The 25000-nt window shown below is 45.8% G+C and overlaps 1 protein-coding gene across 1 annotated transcript in view; it reads right to left on the minus strand.

Annotated features, from left to right (window-relative positions):
* The window catches only part of LOC113590314 (laminin subunit alpha-2-like), a 123786-nt gene that overhangs the window by 74497 nt on the left and 24289 nt on the right, over positions 1-25000 (minus strand). Inside the window, 8 exon segments of the mRNA XM_081694875.1 lie at positions 3356-3516; positions 3983-4082; positions 4181-4359; positions 4884-5001; positions 6018-6107; positions 7351-7530; positions 9794-10036; positions 21265-21377. Of these exon segments, the coding sequence (XP_081551001.1) occupies positions 3356-3516; positions 3983-4082; positions 4181-4359; positions 4884-5001; positions 6018-6107; positions 7351-7530; positions 9794-10036; positions 21265-21377 (1184 nt within the window).

Raw genomic sequence — 25000 nt, forward strand, 5'->3', positions numbered from 1 at the left:
TAAACCTCACACGCTTAAATAATCCACCCTCTACAGGTGAAAATCGTGCCTCATCTTTGCTGGACTGGGTAATGGGTACCAGCCAAAATCAGCTGTTACGTCCGACTGTTCAGGTGATAGTTTTGTGTCTGGAAAATTACAATTCCAAGCATTCCGTCTAAATCTACTGCAATGCAAAAACATGAATTTTGACTGTTTCACTCAAGACATTATTGTTGTTGCACAGAACACTGTGACTGTGAAGTTACTAATGCAATCCATAAATATGCACCCAACACTGACTCTAGATCAGCTCTCATCTCGTCAGCCCTGGGCAAAATTCCACTTGTCTCAAAACTTTGTAGACTTGGGGGGGGGGGGGGGGGGCGAATTAGCCATAAGCTCTTGTCATGCTTGTCAGAGCCGGTTTTTGAAATCAATAAAACCATATTCGCAACGGATCCGATAAAAACTTCACAAACCGGATACGAGCCAATGGTTCGGTTATTTTCGCTCCTTTCTTTCCCGTGCTTTTCGTTTCATTTTTCGATCCGCGGTTCCTGACATTTCAAATCCTGTCGTGTGGCTCATTCTTCAGACTTTAGCGCTTCCATCGATTTACAGAAACCTGATCAATGTGGTTTGGTCTCCGTGCAAGTTAAAAGGAAAAAGTCGTGTTGGACCAGATGCTTTGGAAACTAAGTTTGTTAAACTTGCCGCTGACATAAAAATGGTTCCTTCTGGAATGGTTCGTCCTGGAATTGTTCGTCCTGGAAGGCTTCCTCCTGAGGGAAAACGGTTCCTCCTGGAGATTTCCATGTGTTCAACTCCTCCCGTACGGAAGTCTCCTTTCCAAGGTGGACGTGGTCCATCACAACTCTTCACACACTTCTCTTAGGTGCACTAGTGCTGTGTGGAATTCTCTGTGCAGATGCATTCAGGGGTGTCCGTACAGAACTCAGAGTTGTCTCAACCCTGCACAGTTCAGAAATGAGCCCAAGCAGGGTCAAAGGTCGTGCCGTCTAGTTGCCATGCGAGACGTCAGACTCTAATTGGCTCGTGGAGGGGGCAAGCGATGCAAAACATACAGTACACCAGAGGTCACCAGAGTGTGCGCACACCAGTAACTCTCAGCCCATACCTGCCATCAGCATACGAAACCTTAGTTCACATCTGACATAAAACACGTTTGTTTGGAAGTTTAGGACTAAGATTCTCTTTCTTGTCCCACTGTGTAGAACATTTGTGTTGGGCTGCCACACACTGCCTAAGAAAACCATTCCATGTGCATTATATGAAAAACAATTTAGAAAGAGAATCGCAACTATAACACGGTCCAACTGCTCTCTCCCTCATTACATCTGCCGCAATAACGAAAGAGTTCAGAAAAGAGTTCTTACAGCCGTACAAACAGCAAGGAGGTATTGTAACTCACGTGGCCATAGCTCACACACTATATAACACTATATTAAACATGTATAACATTATACACTGCCTGGCCAAAAAAAAGGTCACCACCTGGATTTAACTAAGCAAATAGGTAAGAGCCTCCCATTGGATCATTACTGCATGGGTGATTATGTTTCAGCTGGCAACAAGTTATTTAACCCTAACTGATGCAGTGAGTAGCTTCTCATTTGTTAAACAACCATGTCGAAAAACACATCATGTGGTCGTGGAAAAGATGTTAATCTGTTTCAGAAGGGTCAAATTATTGGCATGCATCAAGCGGAGAAGGAGATTGCTGAAACTACTAAAATTGGGTTAAGAACTGTCCAACACATTATTAAAAAGTGGAAGGACAGTGGGGAAACATCATCTTCGAGGGAGGAATGTGGTCAGAAAAAAATCTTGAATGATCGTGATCGGCGATCGCTTAAACGTGTGGTGAAATCAAATCGTAGAAAAACAACAGTGGAACTCAGGGATATGTTTAATAGTGAAAGTAAGAGCATTTCCACATGCACAAGGCGAAGGGAACTCAAGGGATTGGGACTAAACAACTATGTAGCCTTAAGAAAACCACTTGTCAGTGAGGTTAACCGGGAAAAACGGCTTCAATTTGCTAGGGAGCATAAAGATTGGACTCTGGAGCAATGGAAGAAGGTCATGTGGTCTGATGAGTCCAGATTTACCCTGTTCCAGAGTGATGGGTGCATCAGGGTAAGAAGAGAGGCGGCTGAAGTGATGCACCCATCATGACTAGTGCCCACAGCCTGTGGGGGCAGTGCTATGATCTGGGGTTGCTGCAGTTGGTCAGGTCTAGGTTCAGCAACGTTATGTGCCCAAAGAATGAGGTCAGCTGACTACCTGAATATACTGAACGACCAGGTTATTCCGTCAATGGATGTTTTCTTCCCTGATGGCACGGGCATATTCCAAGATGACAATGCCAGGATTCATTGGGCTTAAATTGTGAAAGAGTGGTTCAGGGAGCATGAGGCATCATTTTTACACATGGATTCCAGACCTGAACTCCACTGAGAATCTTTGGGATGTGCTGGAGAAAACTTTGTGGTCCAAATCTCCCATTATCAATACAAGATCTTGGGGAAAAAATTAATGCAACTCAGCACAGAAATAAATGTTTTGACATTGCAGAAGCTTGTGGAAATGACGCCACAGCGAATGCGTGCCGTAATCAAAGCTAAAGGCGGTCAAATGAAATATTAGTGTGTGACCTTTTTTTCGGCCAGGCAGTGGTAAATGTGGTAAATGCTGAGTATGAATTTGGCATCTATGTTTACAGTAAACGCTCAGGTGACATCATGTCAAACAGATCACTGTCCTACACAAATGCTGCACTAAGACTGCAGTGTGTGTGTGTGTGTGTGTGTGTGTGTGTGTGTGTGTGAGTGTATGTGTGTGTGTGTGTGTGTGTGTGTGTCTGTGTGTGTGTGAGTGTGTGTGTGTGTGTGAGTGTATGTGTGTGTGTGTGTGAGTGTGTGTGTGTGTGTGTGAGTGTATGTGTGTGAGTGTGTGTGTATGTATATGTGTGTGTGTGTGTGTGTGTATGTATATGTGTGTGAGTGTATGTGTGAGTGTGTGTGTGTGAGTGTGTGTGTGTGTGTGTGTGTGTGTGTGAGTGCGTGTGTGTGCGTGTGTGTGTGTGTGTGTGTGTGTGAGTGTGTGTGTGTGTGTGTGTGTGTGTGTGTGTGTGTGTGTGTGTGTGTGAGTGTGTGTGAGTGTATGTGTATGTGTGTGTGTGTGTGTGAGTGTGTGTGTGTGTGTGTGTGTGAGTGTGAGTGTGTGTGTGTGAGTGTGAGTGTGTGTGTGTGTGTGTGTGTGTGAGTGTGTGTGTGTGTGTGTGTGTGAGTGTGTGTGTGTGAGTGTGTGTGTGTGTGTGTGTGTGTGTGAGTGTGTGTGTGTGTCTTACCTTACACACACATGGCAGCTGGCAAGGGTCCAGGTTAGTGCTGCCAGCAGTGCTGCATTCACAGGGACGACACTCAGGGAACCCAGCGTAGCCAAATGCACAGGTGTCACATCTTTGCCCAGTGTAGCCCTGCTTACAGTGACACCAACCTGCAGACAGACCTGTGTGTGTGTGTGTGTGTGTGTGTGTGTGTGCGTGCACGCAGACAAAAACAAGCTGTTACATTCATAGTATGCCCTCTAATGCAACAAAAACCTGACACACACACACACACACACAGGTATTGCTTTCCTCACCTATAACTCTGAGCTTCAGTGAACCCAATAAACAAATGTGTCGACTGTTCAACTTTCAAAATTCAAATGTTATAGCTCATTTGAACAAGGTCACAGTGTCACTGAAACACATTACTGTTATGAATGAGAATTTTCCACCTGCTAAACCTGTGTGTGTGTGTGTGTGTGTGTGTGTGTGTGAGTGTGTGAGTGTGGGAGCCAATTACAAGCCCCGAGGCGCTGTGCGTCTAACGAGCTATACCAGGTGTTCCGTCAGGCGACAGTCAGGGTAAAAGCAGGTGTGGGTGGAGCACTGTCAAGGTGAGGTGGATGTGGGCGGGGCATGCCGCACCTGCCCTGCCATGACTCTCGTCCGGTACGCAGACAGAGGAGACAGACCCTCTGAGGTCACAGTCACAGTGTGTGCAGGGAAGAGGGTGCTCCGGTCTCACCTGAGAGAGAGAGAGAGAGATGCGTTTATGTTTTGTCATGATGTTTTATCGTTATGTTTGCCGTTAAGTCCGACGAGCGCCAAGACCAGGAGACTCACCTCTCTCGGTCGGTAATAACCAGCAGCGCACGACTGGCAGTTTATTCCGGCCGTGTTGTCAGAGCAGGCGACACAGACTCCGCCCCCTTCGTACACGCCATTGATGTTCAGACTCAGTTTCCCATCAGCCACTGTCTGGTTGTAGTAGCACTCCTCGGACTTGCCATGACAGTTACACTCTGCATGGAGCAGGAGTTCAATCGGACAGAGAGGAAACAGACTACAGGCTGGGGCAGACGTTTTGTCTGATGTTTTGTCAGATGTTTTGTCTGATGTTTTGTCTGATGTTTTGTCAGATGTTTTGTCTGATGTTTTGTCAGATGTTTTGTCTGATGTTTTGTCTGATGTTTTGTCTGATGTTTTGTTACATGTTTTGTTGGTGATTCTTGTTCTTTGCATTTGGTTTTTGACAATCTAGGTTTTGTTTTATTAATCTGTTTATCTTGCTTGAGGTTCTGTTGTGATCTGGGATCTGTCACTAGGTTCTGTTGGTAGGTTCTTTTGGGTTCTGTTGCTATGTTCTGCCTGGTTCTCTTGCTAAGTTCTGCTGGGTTCTGCCTGGTTCTGTTGCTAGGTTCTGCTGGGTTCTGCCTGGTTCTGTTGCTAGGTTCTGCTGGGTTCTGCCTGGTTCTGTTGCTAGGTTCTGCTGGGTTCTGCCTGGTTCTGTTGCTAGGTTTTGAAGCGGCTTTCTCTGGGCTCTTACTCTCACAGATGTGGCGTGTCAGGAAGGTCCCAGCCATCCAGGGCTTCTGGTTGTAACCAGGGCAACAGCGGTCACAGCTCTCTCCACAGGTATTGTCCTTACAATCACAGTGGAGTTTCTGAGCCATGGCAACAACAACAGACCAGAACAGACAGTAGAGTCAGAGAGCAACCTCCACACACACACATACACACACACCTACACACACGTCTACACACACACCTACACACACACCTACACACACATCTACACACACATCTACACACACACCTACACACACACCTACACACACGTCTACACACACACCTACACACACATCTACACACACCTACACACACACCTACACACACATCTACACACACCTACACACATCTACACACACACCTACACACACGTCTACACACACACCTACACACACATCTACACACACACCTACACACACACCTACACACACATCTACACACACGTCTACACACACATCTACACACACACCTACACACACGTCTACACACACACCTACACACACGTCCACACACACACCTACACACACGTCTACACACACACCTACACACACGTCCACACACACACCTACACACACGTCTACACACACACCTACACACACACCTACACACACAACTACACACACAACTACACACACATCTATGCACACGTCTACACACACACCTACACACACACCTACACACACATCTACGCACACGTCTACACACACACCTACACACACACCTACACACACATTCACACACACACACCTACACACACATTCTCTTAGAGGACATACACATTAGTGAACATGCACATTGTATTAGAGGACATACACATTAGATGACATATACATTAGAAGACATACACATTGTCTTAGAGGTCGGGTGTCACATGAAATGATTACCAAAACACAAAGACATCAACAGTCAGGGTTCACTTCTCTGAACCTTAAACCTAACACTAGAACATAACGCTGGAGTGATGTGGAGTGATGTGGTCAGTAACACTGGAGTGATGTGGGGTGATGTGGTCTGTAACACTAGGGTGATGTGATGTGCGTGTGTGAGTGAGTGTGTGTGTGTGTGTGTGCGTGTGTGTGTGTGTTGAGTGTATGTATAGAAGGGTTTTTACCTTGGTGATTATGTTGAGAGGACAGGCTTTAGCATGTCCATAACAGATACACATCCCCCCTACTGATATATCCTTAATGGAGTAGTAATACTGTAAACACACACACACACACAGATCATGTAACCTTTACACACACCTCATACCTACAGAATACATTTAGAGCAAACATGCTTCATTAGAGATGAGACCTAATAATCAATCAATAATCCACACTGTTAACCCTAATCTGAGAATGTAGGGACCATAATCCTCCCTGTAACGGATGTATGTTGTTTTTAGAGAACAATCTGGATGCAATGAGGACTTGCCCCTGTCAGTGTGTGTGTGTGTGTGTGTGTGTGTGTGTGCAGTGCCATAGCATGTGTCAAAGCATGTTTATGTGTGAGGGAAGAGTCTGTGTTTGTGAACGTGACAGAATAAGGTACTTTTGTAATTACTGAGTAGTTTTAATCAAAGCCCATCTGCACAAAACACAGCCTGTCTGTGTGTGTGTGTGTGTGTGTGTGTGTGTGTGTGTGTGTGCGTGTGTGTGCGTGTGTGTTTGGACTCAGTCTAACCCACAGATGGCGCCCAGGAGGCTGTGAGATGTTTTTCATCCACGTTACCTACCACAGTCTCCGATCTGTTAGGACTACACCACATGTGCCTCACGGCCAATCACAAAGCTTTATGCAAATGTGTCAATCCCAGCAGCCAAAAAGCGGACAGCGTGTCATGTCAGGAATTCCACTACTGTTTTGAGACTCGTGCTCATTCTGTGAGTCTTTCTTTCAAGTGCAAACCAGTCCTTTCTTTACGGTTATGATTGCTTTACGTTTACGTTTATGCCGTGTGTGCAATTGCTTTCCGTTTCCGTTTACATCACGTGTGCGATTTCTTTACGTTTACGCTGCGTGTGCGATATCTTTGGTTGTGAGTTCAGATCTCTGGCCGCGTAGTGTCCAGTGGATTGAATGAAGCTTTGATTATTGCCTGGCAGCATCGGAAATTCTTCCCCAAAGCTTCGTGTGGTAAGTGCCGCTACGACACACATCGACCAATAGGAAGCGGCCTAGAATTGCACACAACCCGCACACCAATGGGAAAACATCGGCAGTACAGTGAAGCAAAAATTAAAGTTGGGCTCAGAAGATCAATGTTTTGTGGATCCGTGTCGGTGGAGAAAGACATTTCTGATGTCTCCTCCTACACACGTGGCCTCGCATGGACGACTAAACCAAACCGTCATCTTCTGGCATTGTGGGTTTCATTGCCCAAAACGTCTTTAGAGCACCAGTGAGTTGGTACAGTCCGTCGCGGGGTCTGGTTAAGGTGTCGTACAGCCCGTACGTACCCGTCTGGTGACAATGGGGTCCATATCCTTGGGGTCGTTGAGAGCGAGGGTCATGAGGTCAGCGTTCAGGGTGCGTATCCGCTGGAACCTGAGGCGGATGTACCGGGCGGTGGTAAAGTTGAACAGGGTTGGTGAGGGGTCGTCGGCACTGGGACGGCCGTTGATCAGAGACGTGTGGATCTGGAGGAGCAGGCAGGACAGAGGGGTGAGGAACAGATGGATGGAGGAGTGGAGAGAGAGAGAGGGATAGAGAGAGAGAGGGATAAACAGATGGAGGAACAGGTGTGGATCTCTTGCCCCGGAGGACCAGAGTCCAGCACAGTGTGACGATAAGAAAGAAATAGGGTCAAAGTGGAGGGAAACCACAACACCATAATGCCATGATTCAACGTGACCCAACATGTCCTAATATGACCTAACGTGACCCAATATGACCTAACACAACCCGTGACCCAACATGTCCTAACGCGACCCAACGTGACCCAACATGTCCTAACCTGACCCAGCATGACCCACTGTGGCCCAGTATGACCCAGCATGACCCAACATGTCCTAGCATGACCCAACATGTCCTAACGTGACCTAACGTGATCCAACATGACCCTACATGACCCACTGTGCCCCAACAGGGCCCAACATAAGCCAACAGGCCCTACATTTCTGAGTAAAACAGGATAGTCACATGATTGTGGGACTTGAACTATTTATTTAGGATTTAATGGGAATTGGGGAATGTAAACTTATCACACGAATATTCTTCTTGCATAATATGATGTCCTCCCACCCACAGAGCTCAGCGACGTCAGAGAAGTTTCAGTGAAGTTTTATAGAATTTGGTCCCAGCAGAGGAACACGCAGAACACAACCAGAATGGTGAACTAACAAGGTAAAACATGTCAGCATTCATTTAATCTCTTGTGTTCCAACTCCAGATGAATGAAGCTGAGAGATTTAAGAGAATAATCCTGGCAGTACATTTGTGTGTGCGTGTATGTGTGTGTTGTGTTTGTGTGTGTGTTGAGTTTGTGTGTATATGTGTGTGTGTGTGTGTGTGTGTGTGAGGGGGGCACCCAGCCAGCCATTGGGAGGAACCGCAGGTGCCTGGGTGTGGGCCTGATCCACGGGCACCTGCAGAGCACAAGGAGGTGTGGCCATGGCACTCAGCCCGGATGCCCTGCCCATTGACTCACACACACACACACACACACACACACACACACACACACACACAAACACACGCATGCACACGTGTGCACACACGCCCCACTGCTCCGTTAACGAGCAGTGCTAATTTACAGCCACCTGAGTTCACACGGCATCCGTGTTTGTGGGAGGTACGGAGTGACATTTCAATTGACCTTTTTGTCAGGTGACCCCCCCACCCACACACACACACACAAACACACACATACACATGCACACACACACACACGTATACACAAACACACTCACACAAACACACACACACACATATATACACATACACACACACACACATACACACAAATATATACACACAAACACACACATTCACACGCGCACACACACAAAATACACACACAAACACACACATACACATGCACACATACACATATATACGCACACACACACACACACACACACACACACACACACATATGCACACACACACACTCTCTCTCTCTCTCTCTCTCTCTCTCTCTCACACACACACACACACACACTTAATCGCACAAACACATACACACGCACTCATACAACACACACACATATACACACACACACATATGCACATACACACTCTTACTCTCTTTCTCTCACACACACACACACACATACACACACACACATGCATACACCCATATAATCACACAAACACAAATGCACACACACATATACACACACGCACACATATGCACACACACACACACTCTCGCTCTCTTTCTCTCTCTCACACACACACACACAAACGCACCTCAGACTCTTCACTGTCACCTTTCATTTTGTCTGTCCTTGCATTCACCGCATCTCTCTCATAAGACACCCGTTTACCCACAATGCCCCACAGCTAAAGAAGAAGTGCGTGCTGCAGAACTGTGTTGTGCTCCCAACAGCAATGACATTCCCAAGGTTTCCACACAATGCAACCACAGGTTCCGTCATTTCCACACAATCCAGCACTAGATGCGTCAGGTTCTCCAGCAACCCTGCCTTTGGTGTGTTTGTGGCTCTTTATGTGTCGTCCTTTTGAATAAACGCACTTCAGATTTTCAACCTGTGGTCCGAAAAGCCGAAGCGTCACGCATCTCCAAACACATTCAATAATCGTGTTAAACTGATGTTTCAAGATCAGTGAGGGCAAATGTGTTCTGGATGGTACAAACGTTCCTCCCTTACGGGGATGACCGCAAACTCTCCCACAAAAAACCCCAACGAGTCAAAGCGGGTCGAAGACGCCCCTAACCTCGCCGTTCTCCAGAGGGTGGACCTTTGAGTAGAAGGACGTGCAGATGACCTCGTTGTCATGCGTGTAGGCAGGAGGGCCGGTTCTCGGGGCGATGCGGAAGCGCATGGTGCATTCCGTGTCCGTGATGGCATAATACTGCCACGGCATGTAGTTCTGCCCATCCAAGGAACGTTCCAGAATCCAGTTTCCTGGCCGTGGGGAGTTGGCGGCCTTCAGGATCACGTACGCTATCTGGAACACCTGGAAAACGGAGAGTTGGTGGAGAAGACACATCAGCATACGGTCCTTGACTTTCTCACACACACACACACACACACACACACACACACACACACACACACACACACACACAACACCCACAGAACACACACCCAACAGGTAGACGATATATAGGTGAGCTTGTGTGCTACAGCTGTGTCTGCTAAATCCGGAATCTCTTGGGTTTTCCCTCCTGTCACTCACACCGGATCTTTCCCCTTTTCCCAGAACGTTCTAAAACAAACTGTTAGCCGGGACGCTGGCATTTATCGGGTGTGTCAACTACCACGCACATCTGGATTCACGAGAAGACACCTACAGCTCGGAGTCTGCGTCAGCTGGAGCTCTAGGCTAATGTGCGTAGCCTCGAGCGTTTATCCGTGACGGTGTCTCCACTGCATGCTGGAAAAGCTTTGATCACCACGTTCTCGCCCGTAGTGCCACGGTTCAACGGGGCTTACATAAATACTCTAGAAATGATTTAAGATGGAGAATTACATTTTTAATAAGCAAATAACAACTAATTAAAGTCTCCCGATCAGAGCGTAGCAGGTTATGACATTCTCGGAGGGATAAATATGAATAATAATCATCTTTATTGCAACACTCTTCAATTCAAGCACAGAAAGGATTAAACGAAAAATAAATAATATATTAAATAAAATAATATGTACAAATTACAAAATAATAAACTATAGCAACCGGTCTTATCAAAAGTCTCAAATCTTGAGTTCCAAAGGGAAGTCTGACCGCAGTCTTTGATTGGCAGACTGGTTCAGGTCTGCCTAGCCCACAGGGGGCAGCGTTTTTCACACGCAGCTAGGGGCTAAAGGCTGGAAGCATGGCTTTCCCCACAGGAGGAGAATAAAAGAGCAGAGAAGGGCACAGAAATAAAGGAGAGTAAAAAGTCCAAAAAGAAAAGAGGAAAACATTTTCCCATGATCCTCCTCTCTTTCTATTCAGTAGAGAAACACCCAAGGGGCACTTTGTAACCAAAGCAATGATGGAGTTACAGCTACAGAGCAGTGGCGCGCGTGTGTGTGTGTGTGTGTGTGTGTGTGTGTGTGTGTGTGTGTGGTCTTGATAGGTATCCTGTAGCCTGACTGATGTTCAGGGGCACAGTGACATTCCAGTCTTCCTCAAAAGGAGAGAAGAAGAAAACAGACAGAAGAGAAAGGTGTCGTCTCTTCATGCACACACACACACACACACACACACACACACACACACACACACACACACACACACACACACCCCTCCAGCGAGGTCTGACATGAAGCCAGGGAGTAAGTACCCCACAATCACCCCCAATCCCTTTCTCCATGGTCTGCAGGAACCAGGAGAGCTGAGGAACCCAAAGTCTTCTCTCTTTCTCTCTCTCTTTCTCTGTCTTTTTCTCTCTCTTTCTATCTCTCGACGTCTCTCATGTCAAACCTGGCCTTTAAGGTGACCACAACTATATCCCGTGTCCAGCGGGGTGAAACAATGCAACATAGGAGTAGATGCAACATAGAATGCAACATGCGGCCTACGTAATTACTGCGAGCGTTGATGGCGGCAACTGGTGGTTTTCCCAGTGCAGCGGACTGGTTTAAAGAGAACAGCCTATTATTAAAAGTCTGAAGACAAAGTACAGCGACGGAATACTGAGGAGAGATAGTGCTGTGTAATTCTGATGTTCTAGATTGGGGGGGGGTTGAGGTTACAGGTCAGCAGGGTGACAGCAGGACAGCATTGTGAACAGAAGTGGACAGAGGACACAGCCCTGTGGCACGCTGGTGTGAACAGAAGTGGACCGAGGACACAGCCCTGTGGAACGCTGGTGTGAACAGAAGTGGACCGAGGACACAGCCCTGTGGCACGCCGGTGTGAACAGAAGTGGACCGAGGACACAGCCCTGTGGCACGCCGGTGTGAAGAGAAGTGGACCGAGGACACAGCCCTGTGGCACGCCAGTGTGAAGAGAAGTGGACCGAGGACACAGCCCTGTGGCACGCCGGTGTGAACAGAAGTGGACCGAGGACACAGCCCTGTGGAACGCCGGTGTGAACAGAAGTGGACCGAGGACACAGCCCTGTGGAACGCTGGTGTGAACAGAAGTGGACCGAGGACACAGCCCTGTGGCACGCCGGTGTGAACAGAAGTGGACCGAGGACACAGCCCTGTGGCACGCCGGTGTGAACAGAAGTGGACAGAGGACACAGCCCTGTGGCACGCCGGTGTGAACAGAAGTGGACAGAGGACACAGCCCTGTGGCACGCCGGTGTGAACAGAAGTGGACCGAGGACACAGCCCTGTGGCACGCCGGTGTGAACAGAAGTGGACAGAGGACACAGCCCTGTGGCACGCCGGTGTGAACAGAAGTGGACAGAGGACACAGCCCTGTGGCACGCCGGTGTGAACAGAAGTGGACCGAGGACACAGCCCTGTGGCACGCCGGTGTGAACAGAAGTGGACCGAGGACACAGCCCTGTGGCACGCCGGTGTGAACAGAAGTGGACCGAGGACACAGCCCTGTGGCACGCCGGTGTGAACAGAAGTGGACCGAGGACACAGCCCTGTGGCACGCCGGTGCTCAGTTTGGTGGTGCAGGACAGGACGTTGCCAATTCCGACTGATTGAGGTCTCTCAGTCAGGGACACCAGAAATAAGTTCAGCCAGTCTCATCCCTCCAAACAACTTTGGGGGATGTTTGTGTAAACTGAAGTTAACAAACAGCTTTGTAACATTCTTGTTTTCCAGAGCGGGGCAGGGTTGTGTAGAAGCTGGTGGACATGGCAATAAACTGCAGTGTTCACAGTGTCACAGTGTCCTCTGCGGTCACTTGGGGTCTACGCTTGGCTCATACGATGGTGGTCTTGGGGTTGGTAGCACCTTCTGCGCACTTCTGGACGTAGCCGGATACTGCCTATGTCTCCGAGCTGACTGAGTCACCATATCCGTGAGAGCCCCCGTCAGCCGAAGAGCCCCCGTCAGCCTCTCTCGGAAGTGGTTCGGCGTGTCTCGAACATGGTTCGCGTACTGGTGTGAGCATAACGGAGATGAGGGGGTTAGGGTGCTGCTTCATACACTCTGTGAACATTAGTGTAAACATTAGAGGCCTATGGCTTTACTCCACACGGGCCAAAATCCAAACGCCATTTTATGATGATGGAAAATACAGCAGTCTGCAGGTTGCTGATGACACCACAGAGTCTCTGTAGAGTGTCTCTTTCTGTGTGTCTCTCTCTCTCTCTCTTTCTGTCTCTTGCTTTGTCTCCTCTCTGTCTCTCTCTTTCTTTGTCTTTCTCTTTGTCCCCCTCTGTCTCTCTCTTTCTCTCTCTGGTTCTCTCCCTCTCTCTCTGTCTTTTTGTCCCTCTCTCTCTCGTTCTCTCTCTCTCTCTCGTTCTGTCTCGCTCTTTCTCTCTCTGTCTCTCTCTCATTCTGTCTCCCTCTCTCTCTCTCTCTCTCGTTCTGTCTCCCTTTCTCTCTCTCTCTCTCGTTCTGTCTCTTTCTCTCTCTGTCTCTCTCTCGTTCTGTCTCCCTCTCTCTCTCTCTCGTTCTGTCTCCCTCTTTCTCTCTCTGTCTCTCTCATTCTGTCTCCCTCTCTCTGTCTCTCTCTCGTTCTGTCTCCCTCTCTCGCTTAAGAACAGTGTCACAGCAGCTGAACGTTACCTGTTCTGACAGATGTGTCATGTACAGAAGGAAGAAGGAGGATATTGTGGACCTTCTTGCGCTCTCCTCCAGGAACAGCTGACAGGGCTGGTCTCACGCTTCTTTTAATTGGACAGCTTTATGTTCTGACAGGTTACCAGATGCATATTTCAGTACCTCCCTTCACCGGAGCCTTTTACAGAACCGTTTCTGAGAAGGATTAGGGAATAGACAAGTGTGGAAAACTTTGTAAAAACAATAGTACAATTTTTATAAAACAAAACTTAAATCTGTGGTGAGAAAATAGCTCCATTTTTGATACGGGTCAGGAAACTGACATCCAGTACACTGAAGCTTGAGTGTGTCTTACTGAATCACCAGTTATAAACCAGTCATGACAGTGTGAACGTCACCCCACGTCGCAACTTAAGTGGCTCTATTCCTTAAGACAGACAAGTCACACTCGTATCCGATGCCGTCCTCAACGACGGAGACACACATTACGCTCAAACCAGGTGCCATCCAAAGACATATGGAACGTGTATTATAAAAGCGCTATTTCAGCATACGGTTCCAAAGTCACTAAGGTGTTTTATTTTCCTAGTAACCGCTTCCTAAAACTGTCAGGCGCAATGGAACCTTTGGCCTCATGAGGGGAACTCTTCCACCCACACATTCCTGAAGATGGAAAAGATCTGGAGCGTAAACCAGCTACGCGTACGTTGTTAACCCCAGCTCACCGGTGACTCCGGACTCCTTGCGGCCGTAGCTGCAAATCTTTCACATTCGTTTCAGCGGAGTTAAGGAATATTCCGATATTCCTGAAGATTAACAACTACAAAACAGACCGGGAGTTTGTAGAGCCTCCGCGTGATCTGGAGGATGCGTCCGGTGGTCTCCGTGGGGCTTGGGTCCCTAACCCCCGACCCTGCTCCCCCAGCTGGAAGTCATGGCCCCGCGTGGGAGTTGCCTGCATGCTTCTCCGAGCACGTTTAGAAATGCCCTGTGTGTGTTTACAGCCGAGCAGTTTGGCCCCTGACATGGAGGAAGAGCAGAGAACTGTACGCTCTCCGCCTGCAAACCCCCTCACACTCCTCCACCGTCTGAGAAACAGAAACACATCAAACGCCACTGTGTGACCACACATGCCTGCACAAGAAACTCATAACTACCATGAGGAAATAACAGATCATCTTATAAACTACAAATTTGCATTAATTAAGTGCTAATAAGTTCTAACTACTACTACTACTACTACACACACACACACACACACACACACACACACACACACACGCATGCACAGTGAATAGGAAGCACTTTGCTTGCACAGCTAATGAAGGTCTCTTTGTACAACACGTCCTGTTTCAATGCACCCAGCCCATGAAAGACACACACACACACACACACACACACAGCACAACACACGCACGCATCCATACACGCAGAAAATTTCACAAAGAAGAATAAAAAAATGACAGGCAGAACTTGATGCCTTGAAGGAACCATTACGGCCCATAAACGGCTTGTTCCATAAAGTGATTCATGACTTCGAAAGCGGCAACGCCATCAAGCCCATCGAGGGGGGGGGGGAACGAAGAGAAAAATAAAACGATTTTTCTGAGAAAATGTGACTAATTAACATAATCATCTTGAACTTTTACAGATGGTGAGAAGGAGAGACGCGTTTCTGCTTGACCTTAAGACTTTCACGTCTCCTGCAGCCGTTTCTCGGAATACTCTGCGTTCCTCACGACGTCGTGAGAACATATTGCAAACTGTTTTCTGGAGCTGTTTACCATGCCGCTGTCCTTTAGAATGTGAAGCGACGTGTGCGGAAGGTGAGGGGCTGAGCCCAAATGCTCCACTGCCCTGGAGGTGATTGTTTAAATTGCAGGCAGAGGCCCACTAAAGAGCTCTGGGTAAGGAGGCACATCCATCCTAATGAGTCTGTACACATTTAATAACTGTGCGTGTGTGTGTGTGTTTGTTGGTGGGAGGGTCCGTGCGATTATTCAAACTTCTCCCCAGTGCCACGCTAAAGATAACAAGGGTTGGTAATGTCATGGCCCATAACACAACATTACTTTATCACATAACCCCTTCACCCACACACACACACACACACATACACACACACACACACTCACACACACACACACTCACACACTCGCACACACTCACACACACACACACACACACACCCACACACACACACACACACTCTCACACACACACATACTCATACACACACTCACACACATTCACATACTCACTCACACACACATACTCACACTCACACACACACACACACTCACACACACACTCGCACACACTCACACACACACACACACACTCACACACTCACACACACACATACTCATACACACACTCACATTCACATACTCACACACATTCACATACACACACATACTCACACTCACACACACACACACACACACACACGGCTAACATTATGACAAGGAGAGGGCGGAGTCAGAGGAGGAGGAGGATGAGAGGGCGGAGTCAGTGTGTTCATCTGCTCTCAGTAACTGAACTTCCAGTACAGTCTCTGCCATCCCTTCTGGAGGTCTTTTATCCTGTGCTATATCACACAACCATTCTTTACAGCAATCCACTTATAAAAATGTTTCCACTCCTGCCTTTGGAATGTGTATGATCTCATTAGAAATAAACACCCCCTTGTCGTGGAGTTGGTGAGCAGTGTCATTAGGTGGCTTTCAGTTTGTTTACTGCAGCGTAAAGCATGCAGACAGTTCCCAGGAGCTGCAGCATCAGATACGCATAACAGAAGCAGCTGTGCAAGTCTCCACCAGGAGCTGCAGCTCTCAGTACACATGAAGTCACCCTTTACATCTGGAAAATACCCATGCACATGGAAATAAGTGCTTTAAACCTCTAATATAAGGAATTAACAACACATCCCAAAATGATCCAGCCAGTAACTACACACTTTCTGTTCAGTTTCTAGTCTTTTGGTACGGCAAAGATGGCAGAAGCCTGGACATTGTGGAAGAATGTCTTCTGGATTTGGAGCACAGCGTGAAAAATGAGTTTTTGTTATAGACATGTGTGCAGCAATTTGGTGTGAGGGTTTTGTCCTCCTGGTTGAGAGGACTGAAACAGAACTCAAACAGATGTGGTTTTATCTGTTAAACTGAGTCAAACAGAAGTACTTTTACCTCCGTGAAAAAGAGACTCAAACAGAACTGTTACCTCAGTGAAACAGTGACTCAAACACATATGTAGATCTACAACTTTAGCACATATCTAGAACTACACTATACCTTTAGAGCATAACTAGAACTACACTATAACTTTAGCACATATCTAGAACTACACTATACCTTTAGAGCATAACTAGAACTACACTATAACTTTAGCACATATCTAGAACGCCACTATAACTTCAGAGCATATCTAGAACTCCACTATAACTTTAGCACATATCTAGAACTCCACTATAACTTCAGAGCATATCTAGAACTCCACTATCTATAACTTTAGCACATATCTAGACCTACACTATAACTTCAGAGCATATCTAGAACTCCACTATAACTTTAGCACATATCTAGACCTACACTATCACTTTAGAGCATATCTAGACCTACACTATACCTTTAGCACTATAACTGCCCTATAACTCCCATCTGCAGGTTAAGGAAATGAGATGTGTCCTAATATTTTAAACATTTTTGTGTTAAATGAAATGATGAAGCCAGAAACAGGTGCTGTCACCAACAGAACATAACAAAATAAAACACAAGAATGAATTAGTAATGAATTGTGAATGTTTATAGTATAACTTACAAACCCTTATGAATATCGAAAAAAAGTATTAAAAGTATTAAGCTTTGAAAATTATAAGAAAAGCACAAATCCTAACATACCCAACCCATTAGACACTTCTTCTTCCATATATTTACAATCTGTCTATACTTTTTCCTTCTCTCTCTCTCTCTCTCTCTCTCTCTCTCTCTCTCTCTCTCTCTCTCTCTCTCTCTCTCTCTATTTATATATAAAGTAATAACCAGTAATATTTTACCTGCTAGGTTGCCAGGCAAGAAGAATATCCACTGTTGAACAAATCTTACACCCCGCATATATAAACAGCAGAAACCTTGGCCATTTGGATGAGGGTTAGCCTATTGGATCGCATCACACAATCATGCACGTTGATAAAATCCCTTGGTCACGCCTACATTATATCGTCAACGCTGACTTCTATAAACGTTTTCGATATTGCAGATGACACATGTGGAGGTGTGGAAAATATGTACGTATATTTTTAGTCTATTTATGAAATGTTCAGGCTAGAATTCATGGTCGCACTGCCAGTGATCCAATCAGGCCAGTGTCCACGGAAACACCAAGGCATCCGGCAATGTATTGGTTGCCCGGTGTTTATCACCATGGTGACAGCTTGTCAGGATGTGAGTGATGGAGAGATGGTGGCCAAGGCTCTTCAGAATGTCAGATCTTAGTAATCACGCACACACACACACACACACACACACACACACACAATGTACATTGTGTATATAAACACAATATACATATATTGTACATACATTGTTAATATATTTTTGTACATATATAGAATATATATATTTCTCTATGCATACATATATTTCACATATATAGAATATATATTTCTCTATGCACCCCTGTTTTCTTTTCCTCAGTTTGGACAGAGCACTCTCCACCATTTCACTGTGAGTTATACTGTGTATGACTATGTATGTGACAAATAAACCAAACTGGAAACTTGAAACTTGAAACACACACACACACACAGATTTATTAACAGCACTCTTGATGAATAGATACCTCGTCTCTCCCCCCCACTCTCATCTTACTAACGGACTACAGCAGAAGCAGGGAGACCGATACAGGCGTTCAGCCAAGGCGTCTGCGACGGCCAGGCCCGTTGTCTAACTTAACAGCGCCACGTAGCAGCGGCCAACACGGCTGAGCGTTTCTGTCTTGGCGCCGTCAATCCAGTAGCTCGTGTGAGGCTGACCATCCCACTTTCACACTCAGGAATCGCGTCTTGACAAACCTTGGACTCCCAGTGACAGACAGCCGGCGGTTTACCAGCTCTCAGGCACTTTGAGCAGTAACAATTTGAAGTCTTACCAGCTTATTAAAAACCCCCAGCCAGTCCAAGGCTGTGGCGTGGCTGGGTCGTTTTTCACCGTCTCATCGCCGTGTCTTTTACTGAGCTGTGCTTTGTGCTGGAGTGTTATTTTAGCACTGTACTCTGAAAGGTGCAAATTTGTCTTTTTTTGTTTCCAGAACAAAACTGCGCTGGTGAAAGTGTGATGGACTGACAGGGTAACATTAAGGCTGTGGGGGAGAGAAGGTTCTAGCAGGTTCCGGACCCATGTATCCCACGGCACTGCACTCCTGCTAGGGCTCATCAGGCCCAGGCTGGCTAGTGAGGGATAAACAACCACCAACAATGATGGATAAACAACCGCCAACAATGATGGATAAACAACACTAATGATGAATAAACAACCACCAACAATGATGGATAAACAACCGCCAGCAATGATGGATAAACAACCACCAACAATGATGAATAAACAACACTAATGATGAATAAACAACCACCAACAATGATGGATAAACAACACTAATGATGGATAAACAAGCACCAACAATGATGGATAAACAAGCACCAACAATGATGGATAAACAACACTAATGATGAATAAACAACCAACACTAATGATGAATAAACAACCGCCAACAATGACAGATAAATAACCACCAACAATGATGGATAAACAACCATCAACAATGATGGATAAACAACCACCAACAAAGATGAATAAACAACACTAATGATGAATAAACAACCACCAACAATGATGGATAAACAACACTAATGATAAATAAACAACCAACACTAATGATGGATAAACAACCAACACTAATGACGGATAAACAACCATCAACAATGATGGATAAACAACCACCAACAATGATGGATAAACAACCACCAGCAATGATGGATAAACAACCACCAACAATAATGGATAAACAACACTAATGATGGATAAACAACCAACACTAAGGATGAATAAACAACCACCAACAATGATGGATAAACAACCAACACTAATGATGGATAAACAACCACCAACAATGACGGATAAACAACCAACACTAATGATGGATAAACAACCACCAACAATGATTTCAGTTTTTATATAAATATATAACCACAGAGCCAATATAGTAATGGTTACAATGTTGCCATGTTGCGGTCAGGCTAACATTAGCTTGTTTCCGATGCTAAGGCTACTGGTTACCATTGTTTTAATGTGGATGTCTATGCAGCCTATGCAGGTAGAGGCTTTGGAGGTGGGGCTGGGAGGGGAGTCCATTCTCTTCTCTAGCTTAAGACCATGGAATAGTAAAGGAAAACTCCAGGAGCAACCAAACCAGAGGCCCCTGTTGGTGATATCTCCAGACACCTGGCCTCCAGGAAAACCCACACAGGTACCAGAGGCCCCTGTTGGTGATATCTCCAGACACCTGGCCTCCAGGAAAACCCACACAGGTACCAGAGGCCCCTGTTGTTGATATCTCCAGACACCTGGCCTCCAGGAAAACCCACACAGGTACCATTCGTGAGAGGAGTCTCAAAATGCCGGAACACAGCGGATAAAGGGATTAGGGGCTGGTTTAGCACCCTGGTCATGACAGATGGGGTATTTCAGTGGTGGAGACCTCCACAGCTTGACGGTGTATTTTAACATTGACTCTCGATCGGGAGTTCAAACGTCCACTCTGAGGAGTTACACGCCATTAAATACTTAAGGTCAGAGGTCACTTCTGATTAAGCCATGAGTATAATGTCCAATCAGGAGCCGCAGGTTGATCTTTTGAAAATGAGACAGCACACACCTCTGAACAGGCAGTGCTGGTGGCTTGCAGCCAGTAATGCATGCACTGGCATCTCTGTGAGAAACACCCTCACTTAGACGAGTGGGCCTTCTGGAAGCTTCTGGCCAGGTGTGTAAAAACGCAGCTGGTCCTGGAGCTCACACAGAGGGGTGAGACAGAAGTGAGCTGAACCCATCTCTAATCAATCCCACACACACACACACAGACAGACAGTCGGAAACAGGCATACTCCACTCGAGGAAACTGAAACATACAGTGAAGATCAAACACACAACACAGACTGCAAGAAAACCAAACACACACACCGAGAAAAGATCAAATACACAAAACACACTGCGAGAATTTTAAACACACAACACATTCTTACATATAATGCATCCACACAGTTTAGTGTTACCATATGTATGAGGATCATTTAGGAATTCAAACCATAACCACCTTAGAGAAAAATTCATTTTGTTCTTTATGCACTGAACACAGGGCTGTTCTTAGCCTCACGTATTGAACACAGGCTGTTCTTATGTACTGAACACAAATCCTGTGTGTTCAGGGCTGGGTTTGAGTGAATCATGCGTGTTCAGGGCTGGGTTGGGGTGAGTCCAGCATGTTCAGGACTGGGTTGGGGGTGAGTACCTGCTGCAGGTCCAGCGTGACAGTGATGTAGTGGTAGTCCATCCCGTTCATGATGCTCGGACTTTGCCACCATCTGTTTGTCCCGTCGATGGCGTACTCGATGGGGTGACGCTCTGGGAGTCCAACCACACACACCAGGAGAGGACACAGGGACAAAGGACAGGGACAAAGGACAGGGAACAAGGACAGGGGACAAAGGACAGGGGACCAAGGACAGGGGCCAAGGACAGGGGGACAAAGGACAGGGGACAAAGGACAGGGACAAAGGACAGGGGGACAAAGGACAGGGGGACAAAGGACAGGGACAAAGGACAGGGACCAAGGACAGGGACCAAGGACAGGGGACAAAGGACAGGGACAAAGGACAGGGGACAAAGGACAAGAATGAAAAGCAGACGCTTGAATATCGGCCGTTACCGGGGTTTCCGGTTGGGTGTTACAGACTAATGCCACTTCAGAGTGGTATCACAGTAACCTTCTGAGAGGAGAGTCAGAGATACTTATCACAGATCTGAAAACATAGAGAGAGAGAGAGAGAGAGAGAGAGAGGGAGAGAGAGAGAGGACAGCCAACAGGACTGCTGAAGTGAGCTGTTTCTGGAGGTGAAGCAGCACAGCGTTGCTTTTCATGGTCGTTGAGGGCAGGGGTGTGGGGGGGAGGATATTTTTTTAATATAGTGATTCTGCGTAATATTCCAGCGTGTTTGTTATTCTGGGTAATATTCCAGATTGTTAGGTATTCTGTTTACTATGTTTACTTTGGGGTGTTCAGTATGTTTTGCTCACTATGGGGTGTTCAGTACATTATGTTTACTATTGGGTGTTCAGTATCTTTTGTTTGCTATTGGGTGTTAAGTACATTATGTTTACTATTGGGTGTTCAGTATGTTTTGTTCGCAATGGAGTGTTCAGTATGTTTTGTTTACTATGGGGTGTTCAGTACTTAATGGGATGTTCAGTATGTTTTGTTCACTATGGGGTGTTCAGTATGTTTTGGTTACTATTGGGTGTTCAGTACATTATGTTTACTATTGGGTGTTCAGTACATTATGTTTACTATTGGGTGTTCAGTATCTTTTGTTTGCTATTGGGTGTTAAGTACATTATGTTTACTATGGGGTGTTCAGTACTTAATGGGGTGTTCAGTATGTTTTGTTCACTATGGGGTGTTCAGTATGTTTTGTTCACTATGGGGTGTTCAGTACTTAATGGGGTGTTCAGTATGTTTTGTTCACTATGGGGTGTTCAGTATGTTTTGTTCACTTTTGGGTGTTCAGTACATTATGTTTACTATTGGGTGTTCAGTATCTTTTGTTTGCTATTGGGTGTTCAGTACTTAATGGGGTGTTCAGTATGTTTTGTTCACTATGGGGTGTTCAGTACATTTAGTTCACTATGGGGTGTTCAGTGCTTAATGGGGTGTTCAGTATGTTTTGTTCACTATGGGGTGTTCAGTATGTTTTGTTCACTATTGGGTGTTCAGTACTTAATGGGGTGTTCAGTATGTTTTGTTCACTATGGGGTGTTCAGTATGTTTTGTTTACTATGGGGTGTTCAGTATGTTTTGTTTACTATGGGGTGTTCAATACTTAATGGGGTGTTCAGTATGTTTTGTTTACTATGGGGTGTTCAGTATCTTTTGTTTGCTATTGGGTGTTCAGTATGTTTTGTTCACTATTGGGTGTTCAGTACTTAATGGGGTGTTCAGTATGTTTTGTTCACTATGGGGTGTTCAGTATGTTTTGTTTACTATGGGGTGTTCAGTACTTAATGGGGTGTTCAGTATGTTTTGTTTGATGTCCTAATTAACCTCCTTCCCCACCAAACACCCAAACATTCAGACAGAAGGAAGGTGCAGTTTCACTTTAGAGTGTTTTAATAAATTCACTGACAGGCCAAATGAACCTACTGGAAAGTAAAAGAACATTCCAGAGACTCCCCTCTCATTACCCACTGGTAAAACATCTTGAACCTCTCACAACGTGCTTCCTGAACACAAAGACTTTTACTGTGGAGTGTGTTTCTCGTTAAAAGCATAACAGGTAACGGGGATGCGTTACGGTCGGTGAGATGGGAATACATCTCCCTCTCACTGCCATCAGAGACAATAAGAGCCGCACTCATACACACCTCCTCGTTCAGTACCACTCACATATTAAACACGGATGAGCAAAAAAGGATACACTTCTATTTTTCATTTTACGAGGGAGATTTTGGCTTCGTTTATTCTGCTGGTCATCTCTCCCCTTCTCTCTCTCTCTCTCTCTCTCTCTCTCTCTCCCCTTCTCTCTCTCTCTCTCTCTCTCTCTCTCTCTCTCTCTCTCTCCTTAACTTTACCTAATCAGGTGTTAGTGTAATCAGGTGTTAGTGTAATCAGGTGTTGGTGTAATCAGGTGTTAGTGTAATCAGGTGTTAGTGTAATCAGGTGTTGGTGTAATCGGGTGTTAGTGTAATCAGGTGTTAGTGTAATCAGGTGTTGGTGTAATCGGGTGTTAGTGTAATCAGGTGTTAGTGTAATCAGGTGTTGGTGTAATCGGGTGTTAGTATAATCAGGTGTTAGTGTAATCAGGTGTTAGTGTAATCGGGTGTTAGTGTAATCAGGTGTTGGTGTAATCAGGTGTTAGTGTAATCGGCTGTTGGTGTAATCAGGTGTTAGTGTAATCAGGTGTTAGTGTAATCGGGTGTTAGTGTAATCAGGTGTTGGTGTAATCAGGTGTTAGTGTAATCGGCTGTTGGTGTAATCAGGTGTTAGTGTAATCAGGTGTTGGTGTAATCAGGTGTTAGTGTAATCAGGTGTTAGTGTAATCGGGTGTTGGTGTAATCGGGTGTTAGTGTAATCAGGTGTTAGTGTAATCAGGTGTTGGTGTAATCAGGTGTTAGTGTAATCAGGTGTTGGTGTAATCGGGTGTTGGTGTAATCGGGTGTTAGTGTAATCGAGTGTTGGTTCTCTGGTGCCTAGTGCGGGAGGATGAGAGCACGGTGAGAGCACTGCTGTTTGCACAAGGGCAGCTGTAAGACATCGTGTGTAATTCATTACTCAGGATGTGTGTGAGAGAGAGAGAGAGAGAGATGGGGGGTCAGAGCATTATAATAGCCAGGTCTATACACATTTTAATTGAAAAAAGCACATTGATATAAAAGAAAGAAGGGTGAAAACATAGGGTGAAGAAAATAATAAACAATAAACAGTAAACAGCTTGTGAGGCAGTAATGTGGAGAGCTGTGTGTGTTTAGCTGAAATGTTAACTGTGTTGCAGAATCAGGACAGGCAACCCTAATTATGAAGGATCAGTACAGAGTAGAGAGTACAGTATAGTAGAGTAGAGTACAGAGTACAGTAGAGTAGAGTACAGTAGAGTACAGTATAGTAGAGTAGAGTACAGAGTACAGTATAGTAGAGTATAGAGTAGAGTAGAGTACAGTATAGTAGAGTAGAGTGTACAGGGTAGTAGAGAGTACAATATAGTAGAGTAGAGTGTACAGTGTAGTAGAGAGTACAGTATAGTAGAGTACAGTACAGTAGAGTACAGAGTACAGTATTGTAGAGTAGATTAGAGTACAGTAGAGTAGCGTACAGTAGAGTAGTATAGTAGAGTAAATTAGAGTGCAGAGTACAGTAGAGTAGATTAGAGTAGAGAGTACAGAAGAGTACAGAGTACAGTAGAATACAGAGTACAGAATAGAGTACAGTATAGTAGAGTACAGTAGAGTACAGTAGAGTTGAGTAGAGAGTACAG

The sequence above is a fragment of the Electrophorus electricus genome, chromosome 2 (assembly GCF_041902795.1).
Source record: "Electrophorus electricus isolate QZ-2024a chromosome 2, ASM4190279v1, whole genome shotgun sequence".
NCBI lineage: Eukaryota > Metazoa > Chordata > Actinopteri > Gymnotiformes > Gymnotidae > Electrophorus > Electrophorus electricus.